Raw genomic sequence first — 26,639 nt, 5'->3', positions numbered from 1 at the left:
AAATATTGACACAAAGTTAATATTTGTCAGGAGCCCTAGAAGCAACCTGAGTGCTAAAATCTCATATAGATATATATGTTTGTGTGTCTACGTGTGAGTGTGCATGTATATAATTAAATAATAAACTTGACTTGATGATAGGGGAATCTCCAGAAAGCAAAGTCTGCTCTCTAAGGCTGAGGAAACAGCTGGAGAGGGTGGACACACGCCCTCCACATAGTATTTCTCTCTCTTTCTTGCACTGAGTGGGGCGCACACACAACACACGTGCCCGTGCAAGCACCCAACACACCCCCCTCTTCCCCTGCTCGGGTGCACGCAGCTCCTGGTGTGGTGTTCAGCCTCATCCGTGCGCACATTGCTACCGATATTGACATCTTCTCCATCTTTCCCACCGATTTGTAGGGTCTCTGGTTGACTTGCAATCACCAGGATTCTCTTTCTTTTTTCCCCTCTCTCACAGACACACGCGTGCAAACACACACACACACACGTACAGATATAACCTGTTTAATCTAATTTCACCCATTGCAGAGGGATGCTTCTGGAATTTATCACTGTTATTGTTCATCGCCAATGTAAATAGCACATGTCAGCTCAATATTCAGTGGTCACTCAGTATTTATTAAGTCCTGTCCACTCTGGCCTTTTTTAGAGGAAAGCCCCGGGGCAGATTAGCTGCTGGCCCTGACACGCCACGTCACTTATCTATTCGCATTGATTATGAGAGTCAGCTGTGGCCAGGACTCACTTTTTCCTTCTCCTCTCAGACCCCGCTTACAAGCACCCCTGCTTGGATTTTCATGAGGAAATAATCAGATTAGGGCTTCAGCGGTGAGTTCATATGGAGTTCTCTTTCTCCAATGTGCTACTAACTAAATAAACGTGTTTTGTGGTAAATTGTAAATGACATTATGATTACTAAGGCCAGCATGGGTTTCATTTAAAAGTGATCGAAATTGCAGGCTGCAGAAATTGTGACTGGCAGATAAGGCCATTTGGAAGGAGACAAGCAATGATGCATGTGCGTGCATGGGCGCGCGCGCGTGTGTGTACAGGAAACCAAGCAAACCCACTTTGCAAGGCAGGCAGGGCAAAGGAAAGTCCTGGGAAATCACAAAATATCAGCAAATCCCATTTGTAGACAAGAGAAATGTCACCGGGGGGAGATGGGGGGTTTCCGGGAGAGCAGACGATGAGATCTGTCAGCCTTTGTGGGCTGGCTGCCTGCTGCAGGGCGCATCCTCCCGGCACTCCAGGGCAGTGTGTGCCCCCAGCACACACCGATAGCAAAATACTTACATAGATAAAGACAAAAAAAAAAAAAAAAAAAAAAGGAAAGGCAAGAAAAAGGGAAAGAAAATGGTAAGCTGGTGTCTAAAAATAGGGGCTTTTGCACTGATCCTATCTGACTTGGACGTCCTCCCTGAACAAAGCTTGACATTTATGTAATTTCATTGCTTTCCCTGGCGACGCGCAGAGCGAGAGCTCATTCTGGGAAACGCTTGCAGACCAGGGTAGCGGTCTGCACATGAGGAATCCCCTTGAAATAAATCATAGGTAAGTGTCCACAAGATCCAGACATTGAGATGCAGCTACAGGCAGAGCCCAGACTGATTTCTTATTGTTCATTTCCAAGAGTCTGGTGTTCTAGCAGTGAGTTTCAAAGTTACAGTGTTTCCTTGTTAAGGAAAATACCCTTTTATTCATCCAAAACTTAGTGACTCTCAAGGATGTTGCTGTCCCTTTCTTTTTATCATTAACACCGATCATGGCTGATCTGCATGCGCGTCCCCAAAGCGGCTGAATGAGGAATGCAGAGTTAGTTTAGCCATTGGCCGTGCCTTGCCTAACACATTCATGGGTACAGCTAACTAGGGAAGGAGCAGACTCAGGGAGGGAAGAAGGATTATAGCTGGCTACAGCAGCAAATTCCTCCTTTGATTTTATTTTGAAGAGAGGAAGGGAAAACAGAAACACACATCTTTTCCTAAGATGCTTCAGGCAGAAATGTTTATGTTTTTGGTGCCCATATCTGAACTCATTTACTTTTATTCTGTCTTTATAATCAGTGATTATCTCACCATTACAGCCTGAGGCACAATTTCTCTCATCTTAAAGCAGAGACCTATATTTGGTCAGATGGAGCGTACCCTAACTTAGAAGACTGTATGGACTACATCTCTTCTGTATAGATCCTGTCGTAAAAGGATCCTCTTGAGTGTCTCCACAGACACTTGGGATGGGATTCAGAGGCAATTCTGACATACATGGAAGTGTCTTAGCTCCTGTTATATTCAGTGAAAGAATATCTAAAATATTACCTAAAGTAGCTTTTGTACTCCCACAGATCATGTGTTACATCTACAGATGTTGTAGCTACCCAAAGGAGTCCAGGTGGCATTATGCAGTTGTGTTTGTGACAGGATCCTACCTGTGTCAGGGAACTGTAAAGGGCAATTCAGCTGACAAAACAGAATTATTTTAGGGTGAACATCATTGTTTTCTAAACTGCTTTGTCTGTATTGATGGCTGGGGAATTGGGAGTGTTTCAGTTACCATAAATGCATGTCTAGTGTAATTTCAAGTTCTGTGGGGTGTCCCACCAGGCCTCCAGCTGCCACCTTTGAAGCACATAGGTCTTCTGTAGACCCTGTGTCACATGCCTCAGATACCCCAGGGCATCCCATGGGATACTAGATGCCTGCTTGTGGGCAAACCATTTATACTGCAGATCTCCACTGACTGCAGTGGTAACTTAGACACCTGGAGCACATGTAAGGGTCTCCGTTGTTGGTAGGTGTATGCATCTGGTGCTTTGTTCTAGCTCTAAAATTCATTGAGGCACTTCACTGCTGGAGGAGACTAATGATGTTCTGGTCCTTTCTAGTGTTTTTGTTTGAGATACAATCCCTGTGAGTGGGAGGAGAGGGCTTTGTGTAGAGTTAAATTTCCTTTCCCAAGAATTTCAGTCATGCCCTGATCTGTTACCTTGCTACAGGTTTAGAACCAGGAGAATGTAGAAGACATAAGGACATAGGGACATAACAGTGGGTCAGACGAAAGGTCCATCTAACATGCCTGCTCCTTCAACAGTGGCCATTATTTGGTATCTAGAAGGAACAAGGCAAGTGTTTATGGTACTTCTCTGTCATTCATTAGCAGTCTTCAACCATTTTCAGCTAAAGGACGTCTTGAGGTAGATGTGGTTTCTACCTATTTAATAACCCTTAGTCCAGGCTTCTCTTAAAAACTATGTAAAATTCTAGCACCAACAAAAGTGACTTTGAGCACTGAATGGGAAAATAAGCAGCTATACCACAAACTGTTGAGATGATGTCTGTAACAATTCATATTATTTTTCTCTCCCCACCTCCCTTTATCGTCTTCCAGGAATTTACAGAGATGACAGCAAGTGTATCTTCAAGCCCTCAGTACAAGGCTACTTCTGCAAAGAGGCAGATCATGCACTTGTCATCCTAGAAAACCTGGACCCCAGTATGGTCAGCCAGAGACTGTTTCCAGTGGTAGCAATGACTGGCAGCTTTATGGACACCTTCAGTGATGCGATGCTGCATGCATCGTGCTATCCTGCAGAGCATCACTCTACTTTGTTTTCTGTATTGCCATCCACCAAACTTACTACAATTTGCTTCCCAGATCTAGCACCTCTGACCTTCAGACTCTACCTCCTCAGTGGCCAAAACGCAACCAGACTGCCCCTTGCTATATTCTACAATGAACCACTCAGCCTTCGTGTTTTCATTCAAGGCAAATATGTCTCTCCAACCCCATCTTCTTTCTCACTGAATGAAAGGGCAGGAGCCAATTATTTTAGCTATGAGGACAATCTTCTCTACGTTCTCCTGCATGAGCAGGAACCTGTAGAAATAGTTGCTGGCCTTTCCCTTCTTGTGGCTTTCACTGTAACTGAGGCTGTTGGGGAAGAGGGTCAAGCAAGTGCAATACACCGATTAGCTGATTTCTTGAAGGTTGGTCATGACCAAATCAGAGTAGTCCATCATGTGCTGGGAGGTGAAAGCATGCTGAAGGTAATCTCAGCCAATGACAGCAAAAAGAAATATCACTGCCCTAACATGGCATTTTGTACAGCCTTTCGTAGCAGGTCTAGCTCACAGAAAGTGGGGACAGGACCAAAGAGTGCCCGAACTCTGCAGCCATCTGATGCGTCTGGTCCATCAAAAGTGCTCATCATTGAATTTGGTGATCCACCAGGCCATCCAAGAAGTGATTTGACAAGTGACACCTTAAAGATTTTGGCCAGAACAATTATCAACACCCATCAGACTGGTGACCTTCAGAGAGCCCTTGGCTTGCCAGTTGATACCTTAATGGTGACTCAGCCTGCCTTACTGTTTCCAGCAGAAGCTAACAACAGGTAAGTATCAGGTGTGGAATTAGCACATACTGATTTAAATGTGGTGAGGCAATTTAACCACTTGATCTACTTATTAAGATAGGAGTAACTTCTCCATTGACTGAAATGTGATGAACCATGGTGAAACACATTATAAAGTCTCCATGACAGAGCTATGCCCGAGTACTAGCTGGACTCCCGAGTTGTGAATTACCATGTTGTTCTGCTGGTGCTCATACCTGTAGTGCAGAGGTGTCCATGATGCTTTAAACCAGGAACAGAGCTCCTGGATGTTTGCCTTGAAACTATAAAACATTGGGTACGGCCAATGTTTCTAAAGAAGTTCGGAGTTAAATTTCTCTTAAAATTTAAACAATAAAATCTACAAATGTTTATAAATTGGTGTAGCACCAGAAATGTGTTATGAAAGACGAGTTGTTGCCTTAGCTAACTTGTAGGTCTAAATCTTGATTCATATACTTTTAAACTTTAAGGCCAGAAAGGACTCTTTAATCTTCTTCTTCAATCTCCTGCATGACACAGGCACTGTTGTTCACTTCTATACCTCAGCAATGACCTTTCTTTTTGGCTAAAATACTTGTCCTAGTAAACCACCTGGTCTTGAAGATACAAAAGCTGAACGTATCTGATAGCACCTGTATGTGTGCCTAGATGCTGGATGCCGTCCCTGTTTTTTCTGTCACAAGTACTTGCCCACTTTCTGTTGCCAGCCTTTCTGCCCCCAGCTTCCCACGACAGCCTCTTGTTCTTTCCTTCCCTGTTACATCAGTGAGTTTCTGGGCATTGACTCTTCCTCCTCCTCCAGATACCTCCAGAGTAATCAAATCACTTAGCTGTCTGCTTTTTAATAAATTGAAAGGTTTGAGCTCTGGAGAGTGTTTCTTTCTTTCTCTGTCTCTGTTTTCTGAATCCTTTTTGAAGCGTGTATGTCTGAAGAGCCAACAGTTTTCCTCCGTATCAGTGCTGTATGCAAAGGTGGTACTAAATCCCATTTTCTACTGACAGAATTCAGTGATCCCATTAGCCCATTTTTCCACAGAAATAGGAAAGCTCATGATCCTCTGTTTGCTTACTGTATTTGCTAATTCCTTTTCAGTTCTACCTCTCCAGGACCAAATGCATCCAGTTTGTTCACCCAGATCCAGCACACCACATGGTCTAGGTGCCCATGATTCAGTGTTTCTTGATGTAGGTAAAGAATCAGGCCAGCAGCTGATTTTCACAGAACAATACGGGACACCCCTTTACTATACAACGATTTCCCAGTGAGAGCTGCCTTTTGAGCTCTGTCAGTTACCTAGTTCTTGCTCAGTTTTGTACATACTAATTTTTTATAGGTGTTCTGTACCAAGACTCAGTTTTTGAAAGTAATTTTTTCCTCTTCTCCACAGCAACAAGCAATCATTTCTGTCTGTCCTTCCTCTGTCCCCATCTTGCTCTTTTCAGCCTCTTGCAGCCACTATTTGCATGGCCCAGATGGCAGCCCTTATCTGCAGAGAAGGCTGTGAGGAGCAAGCCTGGGAAGGGAGCAGACAGCAGTGTATTTCAGCCTCAGATCCTGAATCTGTATTAAAAGCATATGGGAAATATGAAAAAGGTAATATCCCATCTGTTTTTAATAGGGGACATGGGATTTGATGTTTGGCAACCTTATTGTGTACTCTCTGGATATTGCATAATGTTATTTTTTGATGTTGTGCACTACTGAGCCTTACCCAAGTATAAGCATATTCCATCTATGCAAGAAAGAAATTGGATTTGTCTAAGACTTACTTTCTCTAATTAATACCATATCCTCTAGCATTTACTGCTGACCCCTGTACCATCCTGATGTCTGTTGGCTGCTAGTGTTCCAAACTACTACTCACAAACTACTATTCACATGTTTAACCTTTCTGCCAGGCACTGTGTGGCTTATGGTGGTGAAGCACCCACAGTGAGGACACTGGTCTGTGACCGTAGGAATCTTTGTTTTGGTGTTTGGTTTTGGTGTTCTGGGTTGGGTGTTTTGTGTGTATGTGTTTTTTTTATTTTAAGTGGTGTTCTATTATTTGCAAGATCAAATCTTAAGTCAGGGCCAAACTCTCAAGCTATAGAATATTTTTTCATTAGCAGAACTAACATCACTATTGTCAGTGGGGGTATTCGTGTTACAATGTAGAGTAGGACAAAATAGGACAGCCAAAAAATGTTGTAGGAAGTTTTACAGCCTGTGATAGGAAAAGTTACCCTGCCTTTACGCCACCCCAGTATACGCTGTAGCCTGCAGAGTGTGACAGGTATGGCACCCCTCATTCAGTGTGTCCTTTACTGCTGGTCAGAGCAAGAAGGGCAACAATAATAACACTGTGGGAAAGGATCAAGGTACAGATTTTTTTTTTTAGAGTAAGTTCACCAGAACCCTATTCAATGTTTATACGTTTCTGAGTGCATCAGTGTATCATGGCGGGGAAGCACAGAGCACCTAAAGGAAAAGAACACTCCTCTATGTGCCAGGAAGAAACCTTGTGGCTGCCTTTTTTTCAGGTACAAATAACACCTCCACACTCGGGACGGCTCTACTAGCTGGGGTTTGCCTTCCATCTGTGCGTGCTCTGTGAAACCAGTCCGAGAAGTGAGGATCAGGACAGGTGCCTAGGAAGAAGGCTGTTTTATTATAGGGACAAGAGCAGTGCTAGCTTGAAGTCAGTAGGGGAAGACCTGGGACACATATTCAAGAGAATACTAACATCACCATATCATAGGACCAGCTCAGAGCTCATCCACCCTTAGCTGTTTGGGCTCTTCTGCGGTGTTATTTATTGCTCCCCATCAGTCATAGCTTTTCTGGAATTACTCATGGTTGACATTTCTGATGCAATAAGGCCACAGATAACCTGTGAAATGAAATCAGGGTTTTCCTGTTGGGACATGTAGTATCCCCACTGTCTATCTGTCTCTCTTTAGGCAGTACATGTTAGCACAGGCAAGGATAATGGGGCTGGGATTACAAGTCAGGCTAAGTATTCCTGTGTATTTTTCTGTGGAAGGGAAAAAGAAATATTTTCACTCCTGAGTAGTGCAAAATCCAATCAGGCTGTCAGATATACACAGAACCTGCACTCCTGCCAGGCCAGTCTCCCTGCAGTTTCAGACTAGTGGCTCCTCTTACATCAAGACAACAAAAAGATCTTTGATCAGCAGAGACGGGGTGTTCATCTTTGCAGCCCAGGACAGTGAGGCTGAGGGGAGCCTCGGAAACCTTGCTGTGGTCGGGTAGCTAGGTAGTAAGTCTGTATATCACATTGCCAAGCCTTTAAAAAAATTACTCGCCTGTTATGATTTGAAATGCTTTTTTATGTGATTTTAATTTAAGTCCTTTGTTAGGGTCACTTCAAGCACGGTTCATTGGCTTGTCAGGGAAAGGGAGAGGTGATTGCTAGGACTGCTATAGTCTTGCGCAGCTGGAGAATTAGAGGGATGACTATCACATTGCTTTATCTTCCTGCAAATGTCTGTGTATTAATACATACTGCAATGCATTTACAGATAGAAATATTTGCTTTGCAAAGTTTGCCTAATATCAGTATAAATATAAAAGTGAAAGAACAAGAAAGCACAGCATCAAATGTATTGTGTGTGTTTGTGCGGGTGCATTTATACCAAATCAGAAATATAAAGCCAGACAGTCACCCAGAAGCCATTTAGTCCATATCCCCACAGTAGAGCAGGGTACTTTGCTCCTTCTCGATGGACCTTTAACCTGCTACAAACTGAAACTTGCAGGCGTTAGCCTGTCTTTATTAAGAGTTAGGTTTGGGGTAGCATGTGAAAAAAAGTGTGTGTGCAGGAGATAAGAGTGTTTGAGACTCACAGTGAACAATGAAAGTGAAGCAAATCATCAAAGAACTGCCCATTCAGACAGCAATACCCACGCAGAGGACTAAATGAGAAATTACCACTAATTCGCTATGTCACGCAACACATACACAGGCAGGGTTAGAAGTCCAAACTAGATTAATTCTGACACATCCTAACCCCAAAGTGCTTGGGTCTGATAACCTTTGTGCAGGTTTCAGGCAGGCTGCTCTGTGGAGATGCACAGGGTGTTCAAAAGGGAAACTACAACTTTTTTCCTGTGTAGGGATCTAACGTCTCCTCCAGTGGGTAGGCAAAGGCAGGATGCTGAAAATCGTGACCTTAGAGTTGCAGCTATTGCAGCGCTTGAGGCTCTGTCAAGGTTTTATCTACCACATACCCTTGAAGGAAAGATGTGGAAAAGGTGATACTCAGGAGCGTAAACCGTAAACTTAAAATCTCCTTAGAATTTAGGTTACATAATTTTAAGTCAGATGCTCATAGGGAGACTGTAGAGGGTATATTCTTGAGTAATATGTGCCACTCTGCTTGTTGGTGTACAAAAAAGACAAACTCAGTTCAAACAGATACAGGGTAGGACATTTAAGATGATAATGGAAATGGAGTTTATTTTAAGATGTAAGGAATGAAAGAGCTTAGATTGTTTAACTTGGCAAAGCAAGGCTGAGGGGAGACATCATCCTATCTGTGAAAATATGTTGATAAAGTAAATACCAGAGAGGAAGCTCTAGACACTAATGGACAATGACAGCACAGGAACAAATGGGTGTAAATTATCAAGAGATAAATTTGCATTTAAAAATAGAAGGTTCCTCCTCAGAGAATAAACTGGAGGAACCTGCCAATAGAACTGGAAGAAGATAATTTTTCCTGATTTTTCTTTCCCCACATGCAATATTCTGAACTTTTTATTTTTTGTTTTTAATAGTTTGGGAATAGCTGACCCATTTTTGGCCAACATCACATTTAGCAATCTAGTAAAACTGTGGGAAAATACGCATAAATAAATCCACAGTGAAACCTAGAAGGTTTCTAGTCAGAGGAATGGGATTCTATAATGGGCTATTTATAGGAGTGATGGGATAAGAAACTTCATCAGCATAAAGTGTAGGTTAATACATGTATAAACAATTTTACATCATATAAAACTGTGTGATCATATTTCACTTTGGGAATCAGGATGAATTTCACTATTTTGTTCTCAATTCATAATTCTTTTCAGACTGGGAAAGTGGGTAGTTTGTGAACTGTCAGCCAGAGGTAGATGGTCATCAGGAACTCAGAGACTCAGAGAGATCTTCCTGTATGGAAGATGGTGCCAACAGAGGCCTCTGTGTGAAAACAGTTTGAAGGAAGTCATTCTGGATCCCAGAGGTGAAACTTTTTCACCACAAAGCCTTTTGATAATTCTTTGCTTCTGGTGGCGATTTTAGCAGAAAATCCAGGAACTGAATGGGCATCAAAGCTGAACTATCAGGTCAGGCATTGGAACAGGCTGCCAGAGAGGTGATGGGGTCACCAACCCTAGAGGGGCTCAAAAAATATATAGCCGTGGCACTTCAGGGTATGGTTTAGGAGACAACGTAATGTTGGGTTGATGGTTGGACTTGATGATCCTGGAGGTCTTTTCCAACCTTAATGATTCTATGATTCTATGATCGCAAGTTGCTGATGTTAGGAAGGCACAGTCATACCGGTGATGTTGATGCCGCACAGGGTCTTTGACTATGCAGATGTTTGACCCCAGGTCTGCTATTTTAGCATTTTTCTTTGAATTGAATTCAGAGTGGGGAAATTGAGGAGATGCCTTGTGGGCTCCATCCACGGTCAGTAGAGGAACTGAAATGCAGCTTAAACAGAAATGTTTTTCATTCAGGGACTGTCCTAAATAAATACAAAGTATACCTTGCAGAGTAGGTATATGAGTCATTTGTGCAGGTTCAAGGTAGTGCCACAACAGAGATTACTGCTAATTGCAATGACGTCTGTCATAAGATTGAGTGTCTGTCTTTGGGGAGAGAAAAACACAAAACAGTCCTTTGTTTATGATCCTTGTGTGAAGCCAGTATTTCCCTTGCCAGTTTTCAAACAAAACTCCAAAATACCCTTCTAGACAACAGCCATGGAGCTTCACGTTGTCACTGCAAATCAGGTCATAGTTTTTCACCACTGTTCTCCTGGATGGAAACCCTTCTGGCAGTGTAGGAGTTAAAGGGTCTAATATTGACTACCAATCCCCCAAGCTACATTCCTCCTCTGAGCTTTATTTTTAAATTACAGTTCTGTTAGTATCTATTGTACATGGTAAACTTATCTAAAATCTTGCAAATCCCATGCAAAGGTCACTCTTATGAATTACAAGGTTCAGGCAATTAGAAGTCCTACCCTCACTGTAACTGTGGTGGAAACCACAGCTTGCTCTGGCAATAAGCTTCCAAAAACCACCCGGTTCCTCTGCAGGAAAGGAGCAGGAGGTAGGAAAGGTGAAAGGAGAGAAGAGAGGAGGAGGAAGATAAAGAGGGCAGGAGAGTCTTGGGAAAAGGAGTGCGGGACTTTGCAGGGCCCTGTGGGAAGAAGGAGGCATATATTGCCATATATTCCCCACACCAGTGTGGGTCTTTGAAATCGAGGGGTTTGTGTTATTAAATCTAAATCTCAGTTAAAAACAAAGGGCATCAGCTCAAGAGGAGCTTTTCGTAATTCCCCGCTGTTCCCCCAGAAGTTACGGATGTTCGGACACATGCCACAGAGCCAGGAGTGTCCCCATCATCTTTCTCGGGGACTGAAAAGATATCTGCTCCCATCTCTGGTACCCCAGTGCTGTCAAATAAAACCTGCCTTGCTCATGTCACATATGGACTCATTTTCCCCCTTAAAAATCAATGGGACCTGTGGTTGAAGTGATTATTTGCATAGTATGTGCATACGGCAGAGAGGAGCTGCCAGCCATGCCTCCGAGGGGTTTATCCTTTCCCCAATCTGCTTTATTTAACATGTGAGTGGTGTCACCTCTATCAGCAGATCTTGGCCGGAGTGACATTCGAGTGAGTGACGGCTGTGTCGGCTCCCAGGTCAGCCTGCTTTGCTGTCGCATCGCGCTCTTGACCTGCTGTGCTTCAGATGGGAGAGGGAGAAAAATTCTTCCACATGCTTTGTTAGCAGGAATCTGGCAAGCAAAGGGTTATATGCCTTTGGGTGCTGGGTCTTTGTGGGGATGTGTGCACATATATATATGTATACGTGTGTGTGTGTGTATATATATATATACACACCTTGGTTTGGTTGTAGGACCTCATGCCCGCAGGCCACAGTCACATTATCATCTGGAAATTGGATAACGACAGCACAATGACAAATCCAGGTTGCTTGCAATAAGGTGCTAATCCCTTTGCTTTAATATCGGAGCAGCGTGTAATGATGTTTGGACATCACTCCAGTTTACTGACGACCCCACTGGGGCCAGCAATAGAAGCGTACAACTGTCTAACAAGCCATCAGGTGACCGCCGTCGTCAAAGCAACGGAGGATGCAATCTAATCTTCCCTCCATCCCTTCCAGCTCCCAATAAGGACCAGATTATAGAAGTGGCCCATCAATGCTTGGTAACTCGAATCAATTAACGTTAATTCGCACAATGCTATGATGTATTGTGATCACTTTCATTTCGGAGAAGGGGGAAGAAATTGCTATAATTCACCTAAAATGAGGTTGTCTATGGTGCTGAGGTATTAATTGGGTGTCCATATTAAATGGAAAAGGAGCACGGTAGTGAAGGAAAAGTGGATGAGTGACTCTCTTGGCTGCTATTGACCTATCAGAAGAAGACAGTGCCCTTTTCCTTTGCTTTTATCTATTACAGTTTTCCCTATTGCGTGTCAAGTTGATGTATTATAAAAAATTCATTTGGTGACCTTTCACCCCCCTAGCAGATTAAACAATTTCACTGGGATGGCATCATTAACAGGGCCTTGCATTTAATGATGATTTCTCTAAAAGGCCACGGAGATTCGATTTTAAGCTAACAGATTTATTGCAGTATTATAACATATCGTAAAAAACTGTACCACCTACGGTCTGGTTTTAGGATAGAAACTGTTTAAGAGTTTATGTGGAGCTTAAAGTGGTATTACCTTGGGATACGCAGCAGCAGCAAGGCTCTGACCTCTGGCGGGATGCTGTTTACATTTAATAAAAGACGTTTCTCTGACAGTAAACTTCAGGAGTCTGTTACGGAGGAGGCCTGGCTTAGCTCCTTGCCACTAGCAGGCAGCTTTGTAAGTAGGGGTATTTCCACTCATCTACAGAAATTAATGGAAGTCACTAATGAATTTGGAAGGTGTTTCTGTCCTATCTGATGCATCGGCTCTGTCCCTCTCCTTCTAAAATCTACTGGTGATCCCACCTTACCCTTGAGTGGATCCATTAAGTCCCTCCAGTTTCCATTTTTAATTTTTTAAGGTGTCCTATCACTCCAGACCGCAATAATCTGGACTCTACCAGCTGCATCCACCAGGCAGCTGCCTGTCTTCAGCTTTTGGTGCCACTGGGATTGAAAAGTGCTAAACGAAGGTTGTCTGAGCAGCGGGGGAAGATTGACCTTATGGGGGAGACATGTCTGTGCATTCCTGGACAGCTGTGTTCATGATCTGTGACTATATTTACTGATTTGTACAATGGAGAAAAAAAAAATCCTGCAAGCTAGATTGGGTGCTGTTTGGAGCTTGGACAGTCTCTAGAAAATGGAGAAATGGAGATCCGATGGTGGTAGTGCCCCCAAAAGCTAATGTCAGAAGATGGTCAAAAAGACTAGGTATTTTAATACATACTCCAAGAAAGTATGCATTAGACCTCTTTTCAGAACCTTTCAATCTAACCAACTTCTCTGATGCTTTCAACAGCCACAAAATGTCCAGCTTCTAACTAAAGCATCTTTGCTTGATGAAAGAAAATACTCAAAATGATTAGATAAAGAAGCATAGTCCTCTTGTCCAACCTTCCCCACAGAGGCAATTCAGTTACTTGTTTCTTATCCCACTTCACCGTCAACCTAGGCCCCCTTGCTACTTCTCCACACTACTAGATCTTCTCTTATTAGCTTTCTGTCATCACAGCATCTGACCTCCAGGGCAGTAGACATATGGCTTCATTCAAAGCTCCCTGCTGGTGCTGGCTAGAATATTCATTTAGGTGCCTATTTTTTTGAATTTTGGTTTTATTGACTCAACCTACATCAAAGAAGGGAGTCGTCAGGACACCATGGGTCCTGTTCAGTCCATTAGTCTAGTTCTCATAAGGAGATATGATCAGTATTACATATTTATTGTTTCTTTGTTGTTAAGGAAAGCTGAAACCTGCTTTCCACTGGAGTTTATTTCCTCTAGCTTTGATTTCTCTCTATCCCATGGTAAAACATGGGCATCTGTGGAAATAGAAGTAATCCTTTGGATTGCTGTTTTGTTTAAAGTAGGAATGATCTCCAAATCCTCACCATCTTCCGGATGCTTGTGTCTCTCCCTGTCTCTATTACTTAATAATAAGGTCTGCAGGGGGAGACAAAGCTCTGAACAGTGCAGCTGAGAGGGCACAGGTACCTGGTGTCTGGCTAACCCTATCACCACATGACAGGAAAAGGCACTTCTCACCCAAAGACACTGAAATCCTGACAGTCCTTCTGGTGAATTTGCACCTACTTTGCCTACACAAGTCCTCAGCTTGCCTATCTCTTGTCTTCCCTACAGCATCTTTCTTGTAGCTTGTGTTCTCTTCCCCAGCAATCACCTCCTTTTCAATAACAACAACAAAAAATATCTCTTTGGCTTGATCATGCATTTTGATGTATTATTCATTCCTCAAATTCTTCCCAATCTCCTCCCCCTTCCAAGCATATACTAATGCCACAACACTAGCATTGCTGACATGCCTAGACAACTGTTCAGTTAGTTTCATTGTCTATGTTTATTAGGAAAGTAAATATCATAGAATCATATCATAGGATCATAGAATGGTTTGGGTTGGAAGGGACTTTAAAGATCATCTTGTTCCACCCCCCCTGCCATGGGCAGGGACACCTTCCGCTAGACCGGGCTGCTCAAAGCCCTGTCCAACCTGGCCTTTAACACTTCCGGGATGGGGCATCCACAACTTCTCTGGGCAACCTGTTCCAGTGTCTCACCACCTTCTTAGTGAATAATTTCTTCCTTATATCTAATGTAAATCTACCCATTTTCAGTTTAAAGCCATTACCCCTTGCCTGATCACTACATGCCTTTGTAAAAATTCCCTCTCCAGCTTTCTTGTAAGACCCCTTCAAGTATGGGAAGGCTGCTATAATGTGTCCCGGGAATCTCTTCTGCAGGCTGAACAACCCCAACTGTCTCAGCCTTCTTCATAAGAGAGATTCTCCAGCCCTCTCACCATTTTCATTACCCTCCTCTGGACTCACTCCAGCAGGTCCATGCCTTTTTTGTGTGGAGGGCCCCAGAGCTGGATGCAGGATTGCAGGTGGGATGTCACAAGAGCAGAGGGGAGAATCTACCCCCTCAACCTGCTGGTCACACTTCTTTTGACACAGCCTAGGATACAGTTGGCTTTCTGGGCTGCAAGCACACATTGCCGGATCAAGCTGAGCTTCTCATCAACCAACACCCCCAAGTCCTTCTCCTCAGGGCTGCTCTCAATCCATTCTCTGCCCAGCATATATTTGTGCTTGGGATTGCCCCGACCGAGGTGGAGGACTTGGCCTTGCTGAACTTCATGAGGTTCGCACCAGCCTACTTCTCAAGCCTGTCAGATATGCCAGGGACTGTTCTCTGGCACCAAGGCCACCTGATATGGATCAGCCTGTGATCCTATGAGAGAATTAAATTCTCTCACCCACAATTTCAGGGTGACATCATCCAAACTGCCAAGTGAGAATATTCTCTGACTGTATTAACTCCCAGACCATTTGAGAGTTGTCCTGGACTTTGCTATTGAGCCTGGACCACAGCTTGTGGTGGACTGTCAGTTAAACAATAGAGGTGATCAAGTTTCAGTGCCAAGGCTTGTTATTTCTAATATAGAACTATGTTTTCTAATATAGATGCATCCATTGACTTTAATGGACTCTTGACCCAGGCTTTACATCTGATCTATTTCCCCTTGAAGTCAACTGATAAAAATAGCTGTTATTATTGTTGTTATTGTTATTATAGTTGTTATTAGTATTATTATTTTAGTTATTATTGCAATTATAACATAAAATGACAAGGTCTCCTTGATTTCAGGGAGACTTCCTTCCCTCTGCACCAAATCTCTCCACCTAATTTCTCAGTCATGCCTTAATACCTGCAGCAGACCCTCTAATTTCCACGACCTCTAATTTCCTTGCTACTAAAGAGCAGACACTTGCTGTCCTGCAGAGTGTCGGCATGTTCTGCAGGCAGGGGTTGGCACTGATGGTGAATGGATCTGGGATCCTGACCCTGGTGTCCGTGCTGACTAAGGTATCACGAGCAGCGCCTGCTTGCCTGCTGTGCCCGTATTTAGAAGAGCTGCAAGGCACTGAGCAACTGAGCTGCTCCCCATTGAGTGCTGTCAGCAGGCAGTTGCAAACCAGCCTTCTCCTCCCTGGCATGAGACTTCTGGGTAGTGACACACCAGCGTGCTCTTCTTGCCCATCAGAAGGAAGGCAGGTCTCCTTGCTCCACCCCTTGCTAGGCTACAGGCATGCTTGTTTATCTGTCCCCATGTCCCAGCTGCAAAGCTATGCCAGGAAAGCCTATTTTCCTTCCAGCAGAAATCACCAGGGGAGCAGCAGGATGCTCCTCTCTCCCCCTCCTCCACACTGATACTCACTCGCAGGAACATAACTCGTCATGTGCAGAGTTGCACCCTAAGGCAGGGGCTCCCTCACAGTGAGAGTCAGGTTGGACCATGTGGGATATAAACACCATGTTCTGTGCTGTGTTAGCTGGATTCAAATTACCTGCAAACAGACATTAATTTTTAACCATGCATGTGTATTTCAGTTTTGTTTTGTTTTCTTTGCCATTACTCACCCTAGGGAGTGGGAACTACTTCCTACAACCACATTTTGCAGCAGCCTTCCTTTAAGCATGAGATGAGCACAGTTTTGCTGTGTAGGGCCTGGGGTGTGGAGTCAGGGCATTTCATGGCAACATTTTTCCTGTTTGTTGGCAGTTTTAAAGAAGCTGGAGAGAGAAAAGAAAATATTTTGGGCTTACAGAAGCTATGCCAAGACTCACCTATACTTGCCGAGACTCGGCTGGAGCAAGGGAGCTCACAGAGAGTGCAGATCTCTGCCATAAAAACAGGAGAGACTTGGTGTATTGTTCCTGCAGTGAGTTTCAGTCACAGTGCTGAATGCACATTTATGGAAGGAGGTGGATAAGAGCAGTGATGAATGCATTGGTGCCTTCGACATGAATTTTAAACATAAGACTGCCCTTCAGACCTTGCCACTCACAAAAAAGAACCAGGATAAGAATTGAAACATAAATCTTTGGGCTCACCCTTGACACTGCAGGTATCCTTAAACCCTTAGTTGACCTTCCCAGTGTCTACGGTTCAGACCAGTTTTTCCCATCAGCTTCAGTATAAACAGTTTCTGGTTTGCATAATAACACCCCCCAAAAAACCCTACCAAAACCCAAAAATAAAAAACTGAGTTAAACCAAAGGAAACTTACGCTCCATCTATTTTCTGTTTGTAAACACCTTTAAGCAAACACTAGAGATGAATGAACAGCTTTTCTACTTTCATATCAAGACTATACCAAACCCGCAGCCACTTCACTGCAATAGTAGATTACAGAGTTTTATATATATATATAAATTATATATATATATGAGATACTAAATGACACAAAGCACTGGGAGAGGGAATGAAACGATACAGGCTTAGAATAAAGTGTTGATTCTTTATTCAAATGCAAAAGCACTCTCCTGGGATGCTCTAATTTAAATTCCAGTCTTGGAAAAAACAATGCCTTTCAATGGGGTGTCTGCATACTGCTGTGTTTCACTATGCAGGCTTCGTAGATAATGAAGGTATGGCAGGTATGGCAGGATAAAGAAATGCAGTAAAGCCCTGTAAGTGCTGTGCTGGTGTAGAAGAACTGAAACTTTGGTTTTAGAGGAGCTCAAAGGTTTTCATTGGAAATCTTTCTGCTGGACAGGAAGCATTTGCAGCCTCCACTGTTGTCAGTGCAGTACAATGAAGACCTTGGGGCTAGGGCATTGGGTTTCTGAATCCATAAAATCCCTGTCTCTGCCACATGCTTCCAATGGGATACCAAGGAAATAACTTATTTTGTTAGTTCCTCACTTTTCCTTCTGTAAAATGGGGATTGAAACAAAAAGGTGGGGTTTTTTTCTTAGTTTGGTACCGCTGCCTGCTTGGAAGTGATGTCTGTTTAATATTTCCATACATGCTGCTCTCATCCAAGGAATCAAAGTCCCATGATAAGGTAGATTAGTAGCCATTTGGTATAGTGGCCCTTCCTATTCATAACAGACACTAAGTATCACCACCTGCATTAAAAAGGTAGAAAATCCTGTGAACAGAAAGTAACATGTCATTCATAAACATAGGCAAAGTGTGATTTACCTCTGGGACTAGCACTGGGTGTTTTCATAACATTAATTTTCTGATTACTTTTTGTTTGACTTCTTTTGTATGTGAAAGAAATGGAAGCAGACAACACCCAGGAACATGCTTGTATGTGCGACCCTATAACATCTCTGTTCAGGTGCAGCCCTCAGATGGAGAAATCGAGAAGCAGCTTCCTGTACAGCCAAAAATAATTTTCCTGGACAAGAAGGTAGGATATGACCCTCTGTTGATGGATGTTTCTATTAATTCTGTGCAATTGTGACATTTCCAAGCAATCCACAAGCTGAGACTGACCTAAATATGGCATAGGACAGCTTTATAAATAAGTATGGCAGAGGATAGCGCTATAAATAAGCAGTCATTGGCATTCTGACAGCATCTTCCAGGATTAACTCTGTTCATATTTTTCAGCTTTCTCCTGCAAGGGTTAGATTTGTGCTGTAGAATTGATTGTGTGCAGTTTTCTGATCTCTGATCCTAAAGTTTGGAGGATAGCATTGAGGAATTTGGGAACAGCAACACAGTCATGAAGGCTGGCAGTGTCCCGTATAATGGGGTTTCCTGGTCTGCCTAAGCAAGTCCACATCATGCAGAGCGGTGCTGTGCAGAGATCGCCGTGTTTAAAAGAAGCTTGGATGTCTCTGTGATGTGATTTAGTGCTGCCAGAGGTACTAACACAACTACTGGAAGCAGAAGACTAGGTCCAATGAGTCCTTAGATGTTGGTGCACTGTTGGACTAGATTCAGTCCCAAAGTCAGGGGAAATCTGCACAGCATGGCTTTCTGCTGTGTTTCTATTTCGTTCATATTTTCACGTCCTCTTCCCTGTTTTCCAATGTTTTTCTATTATGGAATAATTTCCATTTTCCTGGACAGGCAATAGTATAGCTGCAGAATAACTAGACCCAGGCACCTCAAATACTGTGTTCAGGTTTGGGGCCCTGACTACAAGAAGGACACTGAGGTGCTGGAGCATGTCCAGAGAAGGGCAATGGAGCTGAAGGGTCTAGAGCACAAGTCTTATGGGAGGCAGCTAATGGAACTGGGGATGTTTAGCCTGGAGAAGAGGAGGCTGAGGGGAGACCTTATCCTTCTCTGCAACTACCTGAAAGGAGGCAGTAGTGAGGTGGGTGTTGGTCTCTTCTCCCAAGTAGCAAGCAATAGGATGAGAGGAAATGGCTGCAAGTTGCACTATGGGAGGTTTAGATTGGATATTAGGAAACATTTCTTCACCAAAAAGATTGTCCAGCAGGCTGCCCAGAGAGGTGGTTGAGTCCCCATCCCTGGAGGTATTTACAACATGTAGATGTGGTGCTTGGGGACGTGGTTTAGTGGAGGACTTGGCGATGTTAAGTTTGTGATTGGACTCTTAAATGTCTTTTCCAAACTAAATGATTCCATGATTACAGTGGTGACCATGGAGCATGGTGTCAAATCCAAGCTTGGACAACTTTGTGGACATTATTTCTGGATGCAAAGTTGCTTTAGTCATGGGACTGATTTTATAACTGTGAGGCACAAAACTTTCAGCTTCTTTCGGTTGACTTTGGTTCCCTACACATAGTCATCTTGTGTTGTAGGCTGTAGAATACGCTATTTGGCCTCCAGCTCCTGTAGAAATGTAAGACCTTTCCACAAGCCAACTCTGTTGAATGTCGAACATTTTTTGCTACCTGAAATGACACAGAAAACCTATGTCTAGGCAGTTGAACCTTCCCTTGAGCTTCATACCATTCTTCAGACATGTTTCAGGGTGTCTAGTAGACTTGAGAACCAGTAGCTTCCTCAAAAAATAAAAAAAAAGAAAACACAAAGCTGATATTTTTATATACACATAAATTATAGGATCTAAATCCTACACACATTTATGGCTGGGTAACAGGTATCAGAATTGGTGTATTTCACTGAGTGTATGAGGAACTTGAATCTTCAACCTGACTAAATAGACTGAATCTATTCAGTTTCCTTGAACTTGTGGAGTCACTATCCTTGGAGATATTCAAAAGCTTTATAGACACAGTCCTGGGCAACTCCTTCTATGTGGCCCTGTTTCAGCAGAGGGCTTGGATCAAAGAACCTCCAGAGGTTCCTTCCAACCTCAGTCATGCTGTGAATCTGTGAAATTAGATGCCATAGAAGCCATAATGTCAAAATTACCTACTTCTCATAGATGATGTGAATGTGACCCTAGATACATCAAGTGAAGTAGCAAACCTGCCAGACTTTACTGAAACATATCTGAAGCTACCAGACCAGAACTGGTTCCTCTGAGCTTAAGTGCACCTTAAAGAGTTATTGTGAGCTTTGTGATGTTTGTAACATATAACATGTGGATGTAAACTGCCCTCCTGCTGCTCTTTAAAAAATTATTACAATTGTTAAAATCATCAAAACTTCTTTCTCTTGCTGAGGAGACAAGACTGTAATTTTTCTCTTCTTCTTCACAGGGTCAAAGAGTTGACAAACTGGGGCCTCCCTCAGAACCCTGGGTTGTAGCAGCTCACCTCAAGGGCTCCTCCGAGGCTGTGCTAAAAGGTTTGGATGTATTTTCATATAGCAAGGGTTATGGCAAAGCAGCTATGCAGAATAATGGTGACAAATTTAGGAGTTCTCCTCGGAAAGACTGGAATAGAAAGATACACTTTGGGCTGAAAAAAGAAAGTTGCAGTAGGAGTTTGGTGAACTGCCCAGTGATATGTTAGAGAAAGAGAAGTCGGTACAAAGTCTTTTCATGCTCTGGCAGATTAAAGGGAGTATATTCAGCAGTTTATCTTGAAAATACATGTCTTAGATAAAAAAAAAAAAAAAAGAAAAGAATGAAGAATTAGAAATCCTAATACTTGATTTTCAGCTAATGTTAATTGGGGCAATTTCCTTTGAGTCAAGGACAACCTGTTTGTCCCAGCAAAGGATCTGGCCAAGTACAGGCAGAAACAATGGGTTTAAGTGTTGATGGGTAAGAATCAGCAGGAAGGCCAGCAAGGCAGACATCATGGTAGGAGTCTGTTGTAGACCACCTAAACAGGGTGAAGAGGCAGATGAAATATTCTATAAGAAGCTGGGAGAAGGCTCTCAATCATTAGTCCTTGTTTTCGTGGTGGACTTCAACTTATCATGTCTGCTGGAAATACACTACAGCAGAGAGGAAACAATCCAGGAGGTTCCTGGAGTGTGTGGAAGGTAAATTCCGAACACAGCTGGTGAGTGAGCCAACTAGGGAAGGTGCCCACTGGACCTGTTGTTCACAAACAGATAAGGACTTGTGGGTGATGTGATGGTTGGAGGCCGTTTTGGGCATAACAATCACAAAATGATAGATTTTGATTCCTGGTGAAGAAGGGTAGGGGCCAGCAGAACTGCTACCTTGGGCTTCCAGAGGGCAGGCTTTGGCCTGTTTAGGAGACTGGTCGACAGAGTCCCTTGGGAGGGAGCCCTGAAGGGCAAAGGAGTCCAGGAGGGCTGGACATTCTTCAAGATGCAGGAGCAGGCCATCTCCGTGTGTTGAAAGAAAAGCCGGCAGGGAAGATCAGCCTGGCTGAACAGAGAGCTTTGGCTGGAACTCAGGAAAAAAAGGAGAGTTTATGACCTTTGGAAGAAGAGGCAGGCAACTCAGGAGGACTGCAAGGATATTGTGAGGTTATTCATGGAGAAAACTAGAAGGGCCAAAGCTCAGCTAGAACTTACTCTGGCTACTGCTGTGAAAGACAATAAAAGATGTTTCTATAAATACATTAGCAGCAAAAGGTGGGATAAGGAGACTCTCCATCCATTATTGGATGTGGAGGGAAACATGGTGGCAAAGGATGAGGAAAAGGCTGAGGTACATAAAGCCTTCTTTGCCTCAGTCTTTAATAGTAAGGTCACTTGTTTTCCAAATACCCAGCCCCCTGAGCTGGAAGACAGGGACCGGGAGCAGAATGGAGCCCCCATAATCCAAGGGGAAATGGTTAGTGAGCTGCTACACTACCTAGATACACGCAAGTCTGTTGGGCCAGATGGAACCCACCCAGGGGTAATGAGGGGGCTGATGGAAGTGCTCACCAAACCACTTTCCATCCTTTATCAGCTGTCCTGGCTAACCAGGGAGGTCCTGGATGAGTGGAGGTTAGCAAAAATGATGCCCATCTACAAGAAGGGCCAGAAGGAGGATCTGGGGAACTACAGGCCTGTCAGTCTAGCCTCAGTGTCAGGGAAGGTTATGGAGCAGTTCATCTTGAGTGCCATCACACATCATGTACAGGACAACCAGGTGATCAGGCCCAGTTAGCATGGCTTTATGCAGGTCCTGCTTGACTAACTTGATCTCATTCTATGTCCAGGTGACCTGCTTACTGGATGAGGGAAAGGCTGTGGACATTGTCTACTTGGTGTTCAGTAAAGCCTTTGACACCATTTCCCACAGCATTCTCCTGGTGAAACTGGCTGCTCATGGGTTGGACAGGCTAACACTTCATTGGTTAAAAAAAACCTGGCTGGGTGGCTGGGCCCAAAGAGGTGTGCTGTTAGTTAAATATATATTATTATATATAATTTATGTAATAAATAAGAATTTATTTTATATAATAAGTATATGTAAATTATAGGAGTTAGATCCAATTGGCAGCCAGTCACAAGCAGGGTTCCCCAGGGCTCAGTATTGGGGCCAGTCTTGTTTAGTATCTTTATCAATGATCTGGATTAAAAGATTGAGTACACACCTTCATTACGTTTGCAGATGACACCAAGTTGGGGAGGAGCGTCAATCTGCTCAATAGTAGGAAGCCTCTGCAGAGGGCTGCGTTGATGGGCCGAGGCCAACTGTATGAGGTCCAACAAGGCCAAGTGCCGGGTCCTGCCCTTGGGTCACACCAACCCCAGGCAACGCCCCAGGCCTGGGGCAGAGGGGCTGGGAAGTGCCCGGCGGAGAAGGCCCTGGGGGTGCTGGCTGACAGCCGGCTGGGCATGAGCCAGCAGTGCCCGGGTGGCCAAGGAGGCCACCAGCCCCCGGGCTTGTGTCAGCACTGGTGTGGCCAGCAGGAGCCGGGCAGGGATGGGGCCCCTGTGCTCGGCACTGGTGAGGCCCCACCTCGAATGCTGGGCTCAGGTTTGGGCCCCTCGGGACAAGAAGGGCCTGGAGGGGCTGGAGCGTGTCCAGAGAAGGGCAGCGGGGCTGGGGCAGGGTCTGGAGCACAAGTGTGCTGGGGGGTGGCTGAGGGGGCTGGGGGGGTTTAGCCTGGAGAAGGGGAGGCTGAGGGGAGCCCTTCTCACTCTCTGCAGCTGCCTGAGAGGGGCTGGAGTGAGGGGGGGTTGGTCTCTTCTCCCAAGTTGCTAGCAATAAGACGAGAGGAAATGGGCTCAAGCTGTGTCAGGGGAGGTTTAGATTGGATATTAGGAAAAATTTCTTCACCAAAAGGGTTGTCAAACATGAAAATAAGGTGCACAGAGAGGTGGTTGAGTCCCCATCTGTGGAGATATTTACAAGATGTGTAGGTGTGGTGCTTGGGGACATGGTTTAGTGGTGGACTTGGCAGTGCTGGGTTAGCGGTTGGAGTCAATGATCTTAAAGGTGTTTTCCAAACTAGATGGTTCTATGATTCTATGAACTGCCTAGTGTTTTTAATTAGCCTACTTCAATGTGAAAATATTTTTCACGAGGGATCTAAATGTTTCCCTTCTGGTCCTCATTTATCAAAAGACCTGAAGTCATGATTAACTCTAAGCATGTGAATATTACCCTTGAGGTTATTGAGGTTATGAACTTGATTAGATAGAGAACCTTTTTTAAGTACAGCACTGCACCAAAAATCTGTGGATGATCATATGCTTGGAAACTAGAAAGTGGAAATTATATTGGTTATAAAGCCCCTAATTTTCATTGCTAAAATCTTTAAATGTAAATGAACAGCTCATGTATTGAAAAGTGAGGTTTCCTGTTCTAGGTAAAGCATTTTGTTTGCAGTAAAGTGATTTGAGTGTCAGCTTTGAGTTGAAAAGTTCACATTTGGAGAAGAGTAGTGTCACTCATGCTGTAGATTAGAGCATCTCACCCTTTCAGTCCATGTTTCTGTTAGTTAGAAATTCTTCCTACCTCATCATTGTTCCAGGTTTAAAGTTTTGAAAAATTCTTTGGTCTTTTTTATTGTTTTTATGCCTTTTCAGGGAGGTCCACCTCACATTTAGGGTCTAGGTGAACCACAGATTACTGGATTCGCTACTGGCTACCAGTGGAAGAAAGAAAAGGCAGAAAGGAGAAAAGGGGGACAGGAGGCAAGAAGGAAGGGAAAATAAAGATTTAAAAAAAAAAAAAACAAAACCAAAAAACAAAAAGAAAGAAACCAAAGAGAAGCAGAAAGAAAGAGAAAAAAGATAGAAAGAAGGAAAACGAGAAAAAGGAAAAAAAAAAGTCACTGAAGAGAAATGCTCTTCACATTCTTTAAAAGATACATGCATCAAATTAATAGTCAATAAACTCCAGCAAAGAATGAACTGCATAGTACAGATGTTCTGCATGTAATAGTTTGCTGCAGTTTTTCCTTTGACAAACGTCCTTATTGCACTCGTCTTTTGAAGCATATGAAAGTAGCATTTAATCGAAATGGGTCCCGTCTAGCACACTGAGGCTGCTTCATCTGACAGCAGCCAAACTGCCTCATGGAAAGTAGTTTAGCTCCAAATTAGCTTGCTTCTACGTTAAATACCAGCTTGCCTGAGAGATCTTTGTGAAGACTCCCATATATATGTGTAATATTCTGAGCTTTGAAGCATATGTGCCCAAAAGCTGAAATAGTCTCTGTTGAGAAGTACAGTACAGTACTCCAGGCTTCATCATAGACTAGAAATGGCAATTATAAAGGATTTGAATGCAGCTGACAAGACCCTCTATAAAAGCAGTGTTACAGTGAGTAACAGAGCCAAGAAAAGTCTTGGTAGTCTGGCCAGATACTGTCATAAGGAGGATAATATGCATAGTACATAAATAGATGAGCCAGGATCAGGATGGAGCAATTAGAGAAATCTAGATTGCCACATCTCCACCAAGTCTATTCACAGTATAAATTACAGCTTATTTATCCATCACAGCTGGTCCTGGAGACTCACAATGAAATCGGGGTTTTGGTGTGCTAGATGTTGAATAAAAATAGAAAAATATATATGTAGTCAAAACTAATTGGGATATTAGTGGATTAAATAGTACTGGATCATGGAGAGAGGAAACATTATCACTTCTGCTAAATCATTAAAATGTAGCATGCTTTTGCCCAGGACCTTGTCCCAGGCAATTTCTGGCCATGGTTCAGAAGTCAACATAGCAATGAAGTAATCAAGTAGGCAGTCTGCATGCAACATCTCTGGGGGTTGTAAGAGTTTAAGAGGTTTGGCCAGGGCACGCCAGTTCTTCAGTGCCAAAGAACAGATCCTGGCACTGTTTAGCTTGTATCATATAGGTGTAGGCATGAGAAGTGGGATAAAAACAGAGAGAAATTGTCCTGCAGTATGGCCTACCATCAAAAGCCTTGTCTCTACCTGCTGAACACTCCTATACATTTGTGATTGCAAGAGGTCTCACAGAGAAGATTGCTACTTCACTGCTTTATTAAATGTTCTGGGCACAGGGATGGCAGAGCACAAATGCCTTCCTCACATTCAGACTTTAAGTACCTTCACCTGTGCTGCTTGATGGCAATAAAATATTAAACCACCTGCTTCATAAAGCAAATAGTTATTACATGTTGTCTTTGAACAGGCAAAAGTCTGTGTTTGTGATCACTGGAACAAGTCCAGCATCCTAAGGAAGTTCTAACTTCTCACCCCCACCTGAACCAACATTTTGAAATTTGTCAGTCATTAGGATTTTACCCCTCTGACTCCAAGAGCCTGAATGAAGCCCAGACCTGGTCAGCATTGCTCAAAGGCCAGGGCTTGGCTGGTGCTCAAAGATACACACAACAAAATGGAGATCCTTTTGCAAAGTAAATTATAACTCTAAAAAAGAGCCTACAGAAATAAAAACCATGGCAAATGTAAATGTTGGGTCAGAATGCATTCCCTGATAGCTTAGAACAGGAGGTAAAGTGGTGGAGAAACTGGCTGTCATGGGTTTCATTTTAATTCTTCCCATGGAGCCATCCCCTGCCAGGTTTCTATCTGAAAGTGTCTCCTGTATGATCACAGGGCAGTCACCGCAGACACTTTTCATGGCCAAATCCCTTTCAAAGCATCTGAGAGGGCTGGAGAGAAGTTCAAAACGATTTAACAGTAGGACAGGGCGTAATATACCCAAATGATGAGGTGAAACACCTACAAATCAGAAAAGGGTTGAAACAGTCAGTTCTTTCCCCTTAGCTGCAGTGGCTGGCTCCCTGAGACCATCCCTTTAGGACAGAAAATAATCAGTCTCTCAGTAATACTCTCCTAACCTTGGTGACATATCTAGTCACACAGGGATGAGTTAAATCAAAAAGATGAGCATCTGGAAATTTCTAGTGCATCTGTATAGCCCCTGATACCTTTGCTTGATCCCCTTGACATTTGTATTCATGTTACACCCCCACGATACAGATGTGTACAGTAAATGCCATCTCACAATGAGCAAGATTCAGCAGCTAAGGTCCTCCAATCCATCAGGAATTTGGTGTCCAAGGACCTCTGAAGACCTGACCCTACATGAAATTTCTGGGCTTAGACAAAATGTTTACAATCAGGAAGGACACTGAATTTAGGCTCTCTGAAGTCCCCTTAGAGTCACAAGGACTCTCTGAGGGGCTTAGGTAGGACTTAGCTGGATGCT

The 26,639-nt window shown here is 43.5% G+C and overlaps 1 protein-coding gene across 5 annotated transcripts in view; it reads left to right on the top strand.

The window, feature by feature from the left end:
• Window positions 1-26,639, top strand: part of PKHD1 (PKHD1 ciliary IPT domain containing fibrocystin/polyductin) — a 277,474-nt gene that overhangs the window by 240,761 nt on the left and 10,074 nt on the right. For all 5 annotated transcript variants that reach the window (XM_064448230.1, XM_064448231.1, XM_064448232.1 and 2 more), the window contains 3 exons: window positions 3,394-4,399; window positions 17,945-18,080; window positions 20,320-20,407. In XM_064448230.1, coding sequence (XP_064304300.1) covers window positions 3,394-4,399; window positions 17,945-18,080; window positions 20,320-20,407 — 1,230 coding nt within the window. The remainder of the gene's footprint in view (window positions 1-3,393; window positions 4,400-17,944; window positions 18,081-20,319; window positions 20,408-26,639) is intronic.

Source organism: Phalacrocorax carbo, chromosome 3 (genome assembly GCF_963921805.1).
Source record: "Phalacrocorax carbo chromosome 3, bPhaCar2.1, whole genome shotgun sequence".
Lineage (NCBI taxonomy): Eukaryota > Metazoa > Chordata > Aves > Suliformes > Phalacrocoracidae > Phalacrocorax > Phalacrocorax carbo.
Note: the sequence above shows the minus strand (reverse complement) of the source record. Positions and strands in the feature narration are given on the sequence as shown.